Here is a 14,191-nt window from a genome sequence, read left to right as displayed (position 1 = left end):
ATTTAACATTTATCTTAACCAATCATGACTTTTAACTTTGTTTGTAAATACTTAGTCGCTGGAAAAATATGTACAGAATGAGATAATACTTAAAAAAATGACAATGTTTATAAATTCTTAGAATAAAGATGGCTTTCCAAATGCCTGAAGTTGGGATCTAGTCTGGCAGTGGAAGGAACTAGTGAGATAGTTGTGGTCAGAACGTATATAATACATATATAAATTTTTAAATAAAATAAAATACCACTTTAATATATATACAATTTTAAAGCATTAAATACACATTACAAAATAAATAATATATTAACTCTTTAAGCAAAGCATAATTTACCATTTAATGTGATATATACAAGATTTATTGGCATTGGACAGTTACACAGTGAGGTCACTGGGTAGGGAGTATTCATGACATGAATGACTGTCTAGAACACTATGATTTCTAGACAAATGTATAAGAAAGATCAATTTTCATAGGTAAAAGTAGTTATTTGCTGTTTTCTCTGCTCTGCTCCTATCCTGAGTTTTGGGAAGCCTTATTTTTCTCACTTGAAAAATGAAAGAAAATTATTGTTTTTCAATGTATAAAATCAATTATAAGCTTGAGTTGACTATTCTTAATGACTTATTGTGTTATTTCCATTAGGACTGAATACTTCAGAAGGGTCAAATTCTTCAAATCAGCCTCATGGTACAAATAGTAGTTCCGTGGCCATTGCGATTCTTGTGCCTTTTTTTGCACTTATATTTGCAGGATTTGGGTTTTATCTTTACAAACAAAGGTAAGATGTGTGACTTCAATGACAAACAACAACAACCACAACAACAAAAAGACAAAAAAGCAACTTTGCACAAACTTTCTATTCATATCATTTTTGTGTACATGGCTCATGGGTAGGTTGCCTGGGATTCAACCTAACGCTTGCACATTTAGTCTTTAAATTTCTTGGCCCAGAAATTATTGTACATAGTATTTAGCCATATTGATACTTTAGAGATAGTGAATCATTATTCTATTGCCAGACATATGGAGATATCCGGGAAATCTCAGGTTCAATGAATCAATTATTCTATCCTGGCTAATAGATGGTCAAGTTTTCATCTGCCATTCATCTTTGGTTGTTTGAAGATTATTCAATGGTTATGTTATGTTTGTTACAGACCAAATAAATATCACATAATCGTTCAGTCATATATATATATATATATATATATATATATATATATATATATATATATATATATATATTATGGTAATGAAGAAACTTTATTTTTAATTCTCCACTATTTGAAAAAATTCCTTACCAAACAAAAATTTGCAGACATCCAAATAATTTGATTTAAATATATTTAAATATATTTACACCTTTACACACTTAGCTACTTCAGTCCGTTCTCTTCCAACCTTATTTATTTATATCAGTTTCTGCTAAGTTGAGAGTCCTTTAACATTGTATGTATGTATATGTGTAAGTTTAATATAATATATGTAATTTTCACAATATTTGGACTATATCATAAAACCACAAAGGGAAGGTCCACTGTGTCAAAAGTTATTGCGAGGTAGTTACAGAATGTATTCATTAAAAAAGGAGTGTGCTTTCATTAGAAGTCATTCTCTCATTCCCACAATTCAAACTTCAACCAAATACAAGGCTGTTTTTCTTATTCTAAATATTTACTTAAACTCAATCATATAATGTGTAATATTGAGCTTCTTCAACACAGAGGTTATTTTTTTTAAAGATTTTACTCATGTAATATTATTTATCATGCTTTTAAAAAAAACAATATTACCTTTTGTGGGTGCTATTGTTTGAATGGGCTTACCATTTGCTACTGTGGATAATGCTGATGTACATATACATTTGTGTATAATTTTTTTGTCTCTTGACTGTGTATTCTTAGTTGCTTTGAGTACACACTAAAGATTGGGATTGTTTGGATATATTTAATTCTAGTTTTAATTTACTGAAGAAGCACCATGTGGTTTTCAATAGCAGCTGTACCATTTGTATTTTCTGTAACAATGAGCCTGTTTTCTGAGTTTTCCAAATCTTCTCTAATACTTAATCTTTGTTTTTGTTTAGTTTAATTTTCTATAGTATCTGAGTGTATGTTTGCAAAAATGGTTGAATGTAGCTCTGGCTTTCATTTCCATGGTTTCTGATGATGTAAACTTTAATTTTCTTTTTTGCCTTACTCTCTTGGCAGTTTCTTATCTAATATTTACATCATTTCTACCATTTTCACTCCTTCCAACTCATCTAGTACCCCCACTATCTCTCAAATTCATGACTTCTTCCTCCACAGGGGTTCTTTATAATTAATGACTATTTATTCAGATTTACATCTCAAATGCTGCCCCCTCCAAGTCCCCCTCTTGGAGTCCCTCCCATAACCCTCCCGTTCTCCTCTGAGAGTGTGGCTCCTGCCCCAGGCATCCCCCTACACTGACACAGAAGTCTCAGCTTTTCAGTATATCATTTTCTACTGAGGACTGACCAGGCAGCCATGTTGGGGATCTGATATCTCAGTCAGGCCACACCTGTAGGAAAGTTTCTGCTCTAGTTGTGGGGTGACCCACATGGAAACTGAGTTCCATGTCTTAATTCGAGGTCATTTCCCTTTGGGGCTTTCATATGAAGTACCTTGCATATCTGATATTTATAGTATGATTCATAACAGTAGTAAATTTATAGTTATGAAGTAGCAAAAAGTGAATTATGTTTGGGAGTGGTCACCACAACAGGAAGAACTCTGTTAAAGTGTTACACATTGAGAGAGTTGAGAGAACCACTGTTTACACTATGGTGACACATACTTAAATTCACACACACATATATGTACATGCATATACCAACACACACACATACACACACACTCAGATTGGGAGTCTTAGTGTTATCATATACATTTGTTTAGGGTTAACCCCTTCGGATTGGAAAAGAAATCGGGATGCTTGTCTCTAAGAAGACTTATATCTACTTTTTTAACATCCATCGGTTGCTTGTAGTTTTTACCTGGGGATAAGATCTTGTGGAATTCCCCGTGTCAGCATTAGCATGTCAACTAGTGCTGTCATTATTTGCTATTGTTTTTGACAAGTTTAGATTTGAGATTTTTATGGAAGTAGCATTTTTCTGTTATGGCTGGGGAACACTAACATTAGGCATCTGCTTTTTCTGCCTCTTAAAATCTTTCTACTCCATTTCCGTTATTTTCTCCTGAGACCTAGAATTAGGAAGAAAGTTGTAGACTTACCAACGGGGTGGGGCACCTCAGGGTCTCCTATTTCCCAAATTTTGAGCATGTGTTGAACACAGTAGAATCTATTTACCAATTAAAGTTTTTTTTCTTACTGAAATATAGGGGGGGAATCCTTTATTCTGCACTTGAAACCTTGATGAAATACATAGTTTACATAAAATGAATTCTGTTCAGTGGGTTTTTTTTTCCTTCTTAGATACTATCTGAACCAAAGGATTTTTCTTACTTTTGATGTTTATGTCATATCTTGGAAATAATTGGAGCTTACTATGTTACATATATGACTTTTAAGAAGTTTACTAGATTTAACACGTGTGTTTAGAATTTAATGAAATATGAGTAAGTTAATGTTTATAATGTAACATTTTGAATTCATAAAGCTTCTAGTGTTTAGTGTTTGTCCATTAATGATGACACTCTGAGTACAGTATTACATAAATATGCTGTGGTGCCACATGCTGGTAGTACCAACACAAGGAAGGTAGAGAGGCAGGAACATGAGAAGTTCAATCCCATTCTTGAATATGAAGAACTTGAGGCCAATTTGGTGACAAATGCGGTATTGTCTCAAAATATAGATCAATATTAAGAAGAGGCAATTCTGGGTTATACTTTTGATTCAAGTATTTCTTGATTCTTAACTAATTAAAACAAAAAGAGAAGGCCATAATCCATTACCTAGTATTTATTTTAAGTATAGTTGGTCAAAGAAATGTAGGGATAGAGTTGTAGCTGCTGTAAATTATTTTTCCCCCCAAAAGCAAATTCTTCCAGTAAATTCTCCTCAAGCAAGAACTCAAATCAAGATTCCTAAGAGTTCTTTAAAATTTATTTCCCCTGAACTTGCATATATTTTAAATAGCAACAACACAAGAAATGCACTAAGCCTGTGAAATTATATAATATAATGTGTAACACAATTGTTAATGAGATTGATAGTTAAAAATTATGTTAAGTATCAGAAAAGGAGTCAAGGTTAATTTCTTTTCACACAAGACCTTATTACAAATTAGGCCAAGTCTCCTCTTTTTCATAAAAAGGAAAACAATATACAAATTATAAAACATGATTAGGGAAAGAGAAATAATGCATAAGCATTATTGAGAGGGTTAAGGTCTTAAGAAGAAACTATAAATGAGTAGCTAACACCAACCTGCCTAGACTCCATTGATTTTAAGTAAACCTAAATGTCTAAATGTTAATTATCTCTAACTGTTGGGAAACATTATTATGAAAGAAATGTCAGCAAGAATAATTTTTGATATATTATTGGCTCTTATATATACAATTTGACAACAAATCTGACGATTTGCATTTATGGGCCAACTAAATTAGATTTTATTTACAAACATTAGCTATCTAGTTTTTATGCAGTTCAAATTGCCATGTTATTATAGAATTATACCTTTTTTATTCTTCAGGTCTCAAATAATTTTTAATTCCCAGATAACTTTTTTCTCATTTTTCTTTCATATGTGTGTGTGTGTGTGTGTGTGTGTGTGTGTGTGTGTGTGTGTGTGTGTTTGTGTCTGTATCTGTGTGTGGATATGCATATAATCCTTTTTCTTTTTTACGGTTTAGATCTTATATCCTCCCAATAGTCTCTTTGCCTGTTTCACACATCTGATATCTCCTCCCCCCATCTCCACAAGGATATCTCTTCCAACCCCCATCCTGCAACATACAGACCTTAGCACTCCCTGGCTTTCCATTCTCTTGAGGGTTAGGTACATCTCCTCTGGCTGAGTTGAAACCCGGCAGTCTTCTGCTGCATATATGTATATGTGTTGGGGGCCTCATATCAGCTGGTGTAAGCTGCCTAATTGGTGGCCCAGTTTCTGAGAGATATCAGGGGACTAAGATAGGTGAGATTCCTGGTTTACCTACAGGGACACACTCCTAATTGGCTTCCTCCAGCTTTTCCCTAATTCAATCACAGGGGTCAGCAGATTCTGTCCATTGGTTGGGTGCAAATATCTGCATCTGACTCTTTCGTTATCTTTTTTCCTAAAGTAATTTTCAGGTTATTTCTTTCCACATTAACTCTCTTGAGTCATAACCGTTGTTGAATTGTCATGATCCACACTGCTTGTTCTGTTTACCCATACCCATTGTTCTCCATCACTTCAATTTAAATTCACAAGAATAATGACTGTATTGGCTTTGAAAATATAGTATGTATTCAATATCGACCAAGAGATGGAACACCTTCGTGGAATCAAGTGGAGGGGGAGGGGAAAGACGGAGAGAAAAGATAACATTTGAAAAGTAAATACTGAGAATATCCAATAAAAAAAGAAAGAAAGAAAACAATACTGGGAACATAAACAGATACTAAGCGATTAGTGAATTTATGCTAATGAATAGATATGTTGCTTTATATTGTACATAAACAGTAATTTTATTTCTCAAAAATTTTCACAATGTCATTTATTTATATTAATATGATTCTTGTATGTGATATTTATGTTTACTAGGTTTATAAGTTTTCTATTTAACACTTTTAAGTGACATTATACCCTACCAGTGCTAATGAGAGTGAATTATTTGAATGCTAGTCTGCTGTTTGTAGAAACACCCTAACATGAATCTATCAATGTTATTTTTCTAACAGGACTGCCCCCAAAACACAGTACACAGGATGTTCTGTTCATGAAAATAACAATGGCCAAGCAGCCTTTGAGAACCCCATGTATGATACCAATGCCAAGTCTGTGGAAGGGAAGGCAGTCCGATTCGACCCCAACTTGAACACAGTTTGCACAATGGTATAACACGGCGACACGTTGCCCTCTTCAGAATCCTGGACATGGACACACTGAACAGTGCACTTTTAGTTCACTGCTAAACAAAGCACACTTTTCAGGACTTGCTGGGTCACCTTTTCCCAAGGAATGAGAGTGAAGAGTGTTTTTTTTCTTTTTTTTTTCTTTTCATAAACTGGATCAAACTCTGTCTCTTCATGTTCACCTTGGAGAGTTTTCCAGAAACCGGGCTGCACTCTGGGAGTGCTTACTCACAGTTTATTTGCTTTTTTTAAAAAGGAGATTATTCTAAAACATAAACTTATTTGCATATATTGGAGGAGCATCCACTATCAGTATTTCTGTGCTTTATAAACTATATTAGAGGGACTGGGTTTAAAAAAATGATATAGGGTAGAAAATAAGAGCTATACTTACCAGAGTCAGTAGATCACTGATGTCTCTTTCCTGTCATAAGCTACATTGCACCCCCATGTCTGTAGTTCGTCCGACATATCTGCAGCTCACTCATTTTATTCTAGGTATCAAATTCCTTATTTCTCTAGATATTTAAGAATGGCACACACCTTTAAATATTTATGAGCAAATTGATACCTCAGAAGTAATGATTGCCCACCCCAATCTGGCATTCTGTATTCATAATTCAGATATTGCTTTTTTTTTATCAACTATTTTCAAGTTTCTTCGGCTGTAAAGGTCATTATTGAGACCTTTCTTATTTCTTTATTATCAAGAAAACAGTATTATCCATTGAGTTATGAGAAGCTCTTTAGATGTTTGTCTCAATATACTTTGTAATTTGCAAGGATGTTGGCTCAAAAAAATTATCTGTAAAGATGCTTATTTTGCAGTTATCTGACACATCAGCTCATCACTATTTTTTTTAACCACACACTACAAATGTTTTGAAAGACCTAATAGAAAAAAGTCAATCATGTTTGCATTTCATTAATGTCTGCATATTCTTCTAGCTGAATCTTTGATTTTGCTACATTTGATATTTTTTAGTTTCATTGAACAAAGTGGTACAATATACTCTGATCTACCCCTTCACCTAATGACTAAAAGAACTAAGAAAAAGTTCTTTCAGATTACCAATATAAAATTGTTTCCCAAATATATGTTTTCATCAAATGTTGACAGGTCTTGAATGTTCTCTCTATACTGTGTTTTTAATGTAGGTATCAGGTACAGCCAGTGTTTTTATTGTCTGATTAAAAAAAGAAAGGTATGTGTGGTTGATCTCTTGTTTAAAGCTACATCACACTGTAGTGTGGGCATTTTTAGTTAATAGCGCATTGTCTTTGTTTTATATGTTCGTCATATTTCATTTCACTGAATAGACACATGCTCATTGTGAACTCTCTGTTGTCCTCCATTTAAAATCAGGATTGTTCTGTGAAGGGTCTTGCTTTTGTATCATGAGACAAGAGTGCCTATGAGAAACCATTGCACCTGGGAGCACTGCTTGGAGCTATCTTTATATTTAGTGAATTTCTTGTAAAACACCGGGAGATACATTGTTTTGGAAATTCCTACGATTTTCTCAACATTGTATTCTACTGACAGGATGCGGTTTTCAATTCTATACCATCTGTTATTTATTCTTGTTTATTCAAATGACTGCAATAACAATGATTCATTCACTAATGTTAAGGTTAATATGTTTAAGATCTTGTTTAAATGACGTTTCTTCTGCAACTGGCTACTCCTCTTATATTAATGCATACACTTTTGTAAAGAAGTATATTTTTATGATAAAAAAAACTTTGTAAAAGTATGATGTAAATTTTCAGTGCAATGTAAACAAATAAAAAAGGATAATTGCTTTTGTAAAATGCGTTTTATTTTCAAATTCACTTATAGCTCTTCTGTTTGTAAAAGCAAGGCACAAGCCCATTTTCACTTGGTGCTTTTTAAAGATGTTTACCAATTACGTGTCACACTGCAACAAGTAATAAAATGTAGTTTCTCCCTCTTTATTCTACTTACAACTGTGATAATCTTTTGTATCCTTGAAAAGTCTTGTTGTAATCTTTATATACTTAAGAAAATTAAATATATGTCTTACCCAGAGTCCCTTGATACAGAAGACTGTACTAACAGTAGGAAAGACTAAATGGCACAATTTCTTTATTTTGTGGTACATTCACAAGTGAGGGTCTAGAAAAGGACATAATATAGAGTAAAAGGCAGCAATTGAGTGTCATTTTTTAAGGAAAATCACTGCCAACTGTTTGCCAAAGTATTAACCTTTGAATATTTATAAAGTTAAAGTAAACCCAAGTTTAAAAAATGATAAAAATAAATAGTTCCTGACAGTGGGTGGATTCAAGCTCATGCTGCCAAGTTTTCTATCCTAGTTTGGTGTATAGAACACACACATGAGGAAAGATAAGAATCAACTACTATCTTTCATGTTTACTGTTGCATCTTATCACATGCACACACACACACATACAGAGAGACAGAGAGAGACAGACGAAGAGACAGAAGGTGGGGTGGATATTAATTTAAGAATATATATCTGTTGTAAAATTTTAGAAATACCTCTCTGATATAATTTTCATGAGCTTAGTACTCTGAAGTAATTGAGAAGATTTAGAAGCTGTTTGGGAATACAAGGGATCACCAGACATTAGATTACTTTCTTCAGAATCCAAACAATAGATTTTCGCGAACACAGCCCTGATACTTTCCCAACTTTAATAAGTCCCTCTGTGTCATAAGTTTATTAGTATTGCAAAAAGCACCACATCTCACACATTCAAATTGTACCGCAAGATATAAAACAAGAAATTCCTGTTCAAACTTTTATATTTATTATTTATTATTTATCAGCGTAATTGTGAAAGTGGAGGTGGTCTTTCTACAATGCTCTTCTTCTAGATTCCTTATAACCCTTAGACCTTGTGATCTAGTCCCAAATACACAGAGGGTAATGGAGTAGATAGGTGGTGTTTATTCTGGAGTGAGATGGACCACTCTCAATGTAAGAATGAATAGCAGAGCAAGAAAGTACTGTAACAATTTGTATCTCACATAGACTTTACACTATCTTTAAGGCTCTGCAAAGGACATCTTCCCATAAAGAGCATTATACTGCTAGGTTGTTACTATACAACAAACAAGCAATAAAGACAAAAACCAACCAAACAAAAAGGATGGTAATGCCTGAGGTGTTTCAAATCTGATCATATAGATCACCTAAATAGATGATGTATTAGTGGAATGTCATGAAAATCTCCATGACTTTGAACCTTGGTAATGTGTGATAGTAGCTGCACCATCTGCATCAGCATTAGGTTAATAAGCTAAACTGTTTGGTTTTGATAAATATTCTTATGAGTTCAGGGATTGAGCCAAACACCTTTATTAAGTTTCCAGAAATTTTCTTGTACTTCAGTAACAAACACCATAAAATGCCTGTCAGATTTTGGTAACCTTAAAGCAGGAGTCTTTAATAAAAGCTTTTTTATTGAGTAAACGTTCCCAAATCTTTGATAACTTCTTGATAATTATTTTGTCATGTTCACTCTCAACTATTCCTTTTGTTTCTTAGATCCAGTTTTATCAACCAACCCAACATGGGTTGGGTGGCTCTTTGCACATTTTTTTTCTCTTGGGTTGCTGTGTCCAGCCACAATATGAGTTGGGGCCTCTGTCTTTTCCTACTGTAACTTGTTTTATACTGTTTGGCTGCTGTATTTAAGAGGAATCAGAAAGGTAGTGAATCCAGGAGAGACAGGAGGGAGTGTGGAGCTCTGAGGGAGTAAAATGAGTAGAAACTCTGACCAGATATATTGTCTGAGGAATGTCTTTTCCAGAAAAATAAAAATGAAAAAACAAAATAAATGCCAAACATGAAAAAAGAATAAGAAGTTAAAAACTAAAATGAAAAGCAAAACAATCAAAATTCTTTGTTGTTCTTTATATTCCTGGAGGTGGGCTCAGTCAACCAGGAGTGACATATTTAATACAAACCGACTCCTGCTCCCAGGAAGCTGTCCATATCATTTTAAGTTTTTGGGTGACTTAAGAACCTTTTCATACTCCCTACTAGCATGTTGACTGGGTTGATATTACACAGGTCTTGTGTGCACAATAAGAGCTGCTGTGAATTCATGAATGGAACAATTCAGTCACATGGAGAAGAGAAGGCTTTGCTCCTGTCATCTCTAATATTCGACTCTTAAAACTTCCATCCACATTTATCATTGATTTTTGAGCCTTGGGAATGGGACAGGTTAGGACAGGATGTAGGTGTCTTACCTGTAGTTGAGAACTGCAGAGTTTCTTATTCTTTGTGCTTTGTTTAGTTGTTAAAAAGATCTGAGCAGAGGATTTTAATTTATCAAATCCTTCTGATCTTATGCCCATCTAAGGGGGATTTATATATCATTTTATATTAAAGCCTTATAAGTGAGTTATCTATATACAGCTACCATGGTGATGAAAGCTGATTTTTATTAGCTTGATAATCACTAAAAGACCTAATTTCTATCACTGAGCATTGGGAGGGCATGGAGGGAGTCTTTATATTCAAGTGAAGTAGCCCTATCTCCTGACTTACAATGAGTCCCAAATTTAATGCTAAGGAAGATGATCTGGCCTTGGGCAATAAAACTCTATATTATCTTCCAGTGATTCTCATGGTTTATTTAGTGGCTTGATGTCTCATTTAAAGAATGGGTACAAATGAGATCACCTATGTGTGCCATCTCATTATTTAAAGTTATATCATTCTGTTTCTAATACCCCAGGGAAAGACACCATAGGTGAGTCTGTCTATTCCAGCCTAGAGCAGCAGTTGACTCAATGTCCAAAATATGCTGATTTTTAGAAGCTATAGAAGTACAAAGGGGAACATCTTTAAAATCTAAGACTATTAACTTAGGAGGAATTTATTTTTATAAAGTACAGGCATTAAGGAGCACTTGCCACACAGGAACAGCTTCTGTATTTGTAAGATCAAAGGCTTGTACCATTGTGCACTCTCCTTTATATGTCTTAACAGATTGCACTGGAAATTATCAGAGTGGGGTAGGAGTTAAAAATATAACAAAGGAAATTACTGATGAGTGCTGGAAATGTCATTAAACATTTAGGCCTGAGAAAACTCATCAGTGGGAAGAAAGACAATAGTGCCTTCATCTATTTCTATTTATGTCTTCATAGTTTTGGTGTTTGGAATAGGACTGGCATCATCAATGATTATTCATCTAAGCATTGATTAGAATCTTATTGATGCCCACAGCCTGACAAAAACCAGGAAGAATTGCCCAGAGAATGAGGTAAGGATAGAAGAAGGACCACCACTATTAATTAGAAAACATAGTAATACCAGATATTACAAGATTTACCCACTGATATTGATTGTTGACTTGGAGGCAACCAGGAGCCTATTGCTTTCCAAGGATAATAACGGTTGTGTCCTTTGAGACAAAATCCCTATTGACAAACAATATTTGAAAAAGTTATCTTCAGAAATATGTTTTCTAAATGACATAAAATTTATCAGTTTATTTCTTTAAGTAGAGAAGCAATAGAAGACTACTCTTCTCAAAAGACTTGAACAAGTTTATATTCCTCTTGTTCTTTCCCTGGTTGTTTTAAATCTCATTCCAGCCTCACTCCCTTCCATTCCACCACTGGATAACAGATATAGAAAAGAGAATTACTACATGTAATAGGCCATTAATAGGAGTCTAGAGGCCCATGTCCAATTTTGTCATTATTTTCCTGATGCAAGAAACAGGCTAACTAACAAATCTATCTCACAGAAGGATTTTTTTTCCTTCACACATGGAGGGATAGGCTAACTTTACTTCCTACGTAGCCTTACTAAGGCACTTGAAAATAGTAGTAATATTGTCACTAGGACCTTGGTGAATATTTGTATGGTGGTAGGATTTAATAGTTTTGCTTTCATTGCTGAACAGATAATAGAATGTCAATATTTCCATATGCCATCCCAGTATAGTAATCACATTGAAAGAAATTATAGGGCTGAATAACATCCTATATAATACTTAAGTTCTAAACTGTATAGCCCAGCTGCATATATTCTAACCATTGAAGTCATTTTGGTAATTTCAGAATCAATAAAGATATGACCTATGACAAAACCAAAATTTGTCCAAGAACGCCATGGTTTAGGGAAATATCAAACATTTCCTATATTTTTTAAAGTCTTCTTTGAAAGATGCCTAGATTCTATTTGATTTATTTTAGTTTTTTCATTGATGAAAGCTAATTGGGTAATAATGAGTTCATATTCTTTAGCAATATATTGGAGGAGAACCTACATGCTCCATTAAGTCTCAGTGGTACAGAATGGAAGGCAGATGATTCATATGACAGACATAGTCACCATTAGAGGTCTTCTGTCACCTCCTGGATATAATCTCAAAAGTTAACCGACCAATCACATGATCATAACCATACATCTGTGCAACTCCAATGCTTTTGAAAAGGGAAGAGAATATGTTAGCCTGGTTGTAACAGGAAACATGTGCAAATAAAGCAAGACTCCATGTCTTGTGGCATATAGTCCTGAAAATAGAACACTCAGGAAGATCTAGAACTCAAGGAAAAATGAATATACAATAAAAAAAATCTACAAGTAGTAATGAACAGGTACATTGTAATCTAAATTCCTGTTTCAACAGAACATAAATTATTAAATTTCAATGACAACCATCTAAAAATACAATATATGCCACTTAAATCTTGCTTAACACTCTAATTTTTGATATTTCTGTCCCCACTGAAATAAAGCAAATAAGTCTTACAGAGTGCAATTCAGAAGGTAAGTAGAATTTACAATCTGAAACAGAAAACTTTTCAAGTAGTTAAGTGGGCAGAGACAAAGAGCATTATGTCCATTTACATTTTATACAGACTATGCATGAGTTTTCAAAGTCTCTAGAATATAAGTTTCTCCCTGGCAGTATTTCCTTGTCCATTTTCATAGATGTATTATGTAAAACACAGGAACACATGAAATCATTCTCAAGTTCTCTCTTGTTGCTAAAATGGTACATAATTTGTTTGGAGGTGGAATAATTTGAATTGATTTTACTTCTCTTTGTCTCATTGTATAGCTTATTTCTACCCAGCCAAATCTATTCTGATGGGTATAGAAAGTTATTAATTATTGGATTTGTGCCCATTTTCTCAACACATCAATTTCAGTGCTTGATTGGTGCACTTGTGTAAGTGAAGGGTGTTCACTTTCTCATCATCCTGTGAAAAAAACTTGGAGAAACTGACTCTTCAGAAATATGTAAATGGATGTGTACTTCATTTGGAAGCATTTTGTTAGTAATGTTACCATCTTGCTAATAATTCTGAATATCATGACTGTTCGTGATAAGAAATGGACACAGATCTCCAGTATTTTTGAGATAAAAATCTGGTTCCTACAATATCATTTCTTCATTTATAAGTTTTGATAATTCATGGCGTTATGTCTATTATCTCACTATTTAGACAGAGTGATTCTTTGGCATCTTGCTACCTCATCTTAGGGGCTGTGAGAGAATTTTTTTTTTTTATCTTTCATGGAAAAATGAAACACTTCAAGATGAAGTCAATAAATACAAAATAAATATCTAAGATGAAAGAATAGCTTCAAATTACCTTTTTAAAATCAATCATAATAAAATATTTCATCTATTATAGGCTTCACTGAAAGAATAGTCTAATATACCATAACTTTATGAAATGTGTCTCTTCTTGTCATTGAAATGAAACTTTTCTAAAATATAAGAAAAAAAATCATGCAATTTTTAATCTATTTGCTATGATACTCTAATGTGATAATTAGTTTTAAAAAAACAAATTGGATTTTGTGGCAGTTTGCATTTTAAGGATGTATTTACATTTTATTTTATGTGTATGAGCATGTGTGTGCATTTACATATGTGCACAACATTTGAGCTGATTGCTTCAGATTTCCTAGAACAGATGTTGCAGATGATTGAGAGCTATCCTGTGGGTGAGAGAACTGTACCCAGGTCATCTGCAAGAACAGCAAGTGGTTTAGCCACTGAGCAATGCCTCTATTTTTTATAATTTGGACTTAAAAGACAAAATCATGTATAATTTAAGCAAAAGTATGTTATAAAAATAAGGCACAGTTGAAATTTATGTTT

At 33.6% G+C, this 14,191-nt stretch overlaps 1 protein-coding gene across 3 annotated transcripts in view; it reads left to right on the top strand.

Moving 5' to 3' along the window:
* CSMD3 (CUB and Sushi multiple domains 3) overlaps positions 1-6,041 on the top strand; it is a gene marked incomplete at both ends in the record, with an annotated part of 1,162,760 nt that extends 1,156,719 nt beyond the window's left edge. For all 3 annotated transcript variants that reach the window (XM_080909303.1, XM_080909302.1, XM_080909301.1), the window contains 2 exons: positions 644-779; positions 5,882-6,041. In XM_080909303.1, the coding sequence (XP_080765429.1) occupies positions 644-779; positions 5,882-6,041 (296 nt within the window). The remainder of the gene's footprint in view (positions 1-643; positions 780-5,881) is intronic.
* Positions 6,042-14,191: the final 8,150 nt, after the last annotated feature.

Source organism: Micromys minutus, assembly GCF_963924665.1.
Source record: "Micromys minutus genome assembly, chromosome: 33".
NCBI lineage: Eukaryota > Metazoa > Chordata > Mammalia > Rodentia > Muridae > Micromys > Micromys minutus.
Note: the sequence above shows the minus strand (reverse complement) of the source record. Positions and strands in the feature narration are given on the sequence as shown.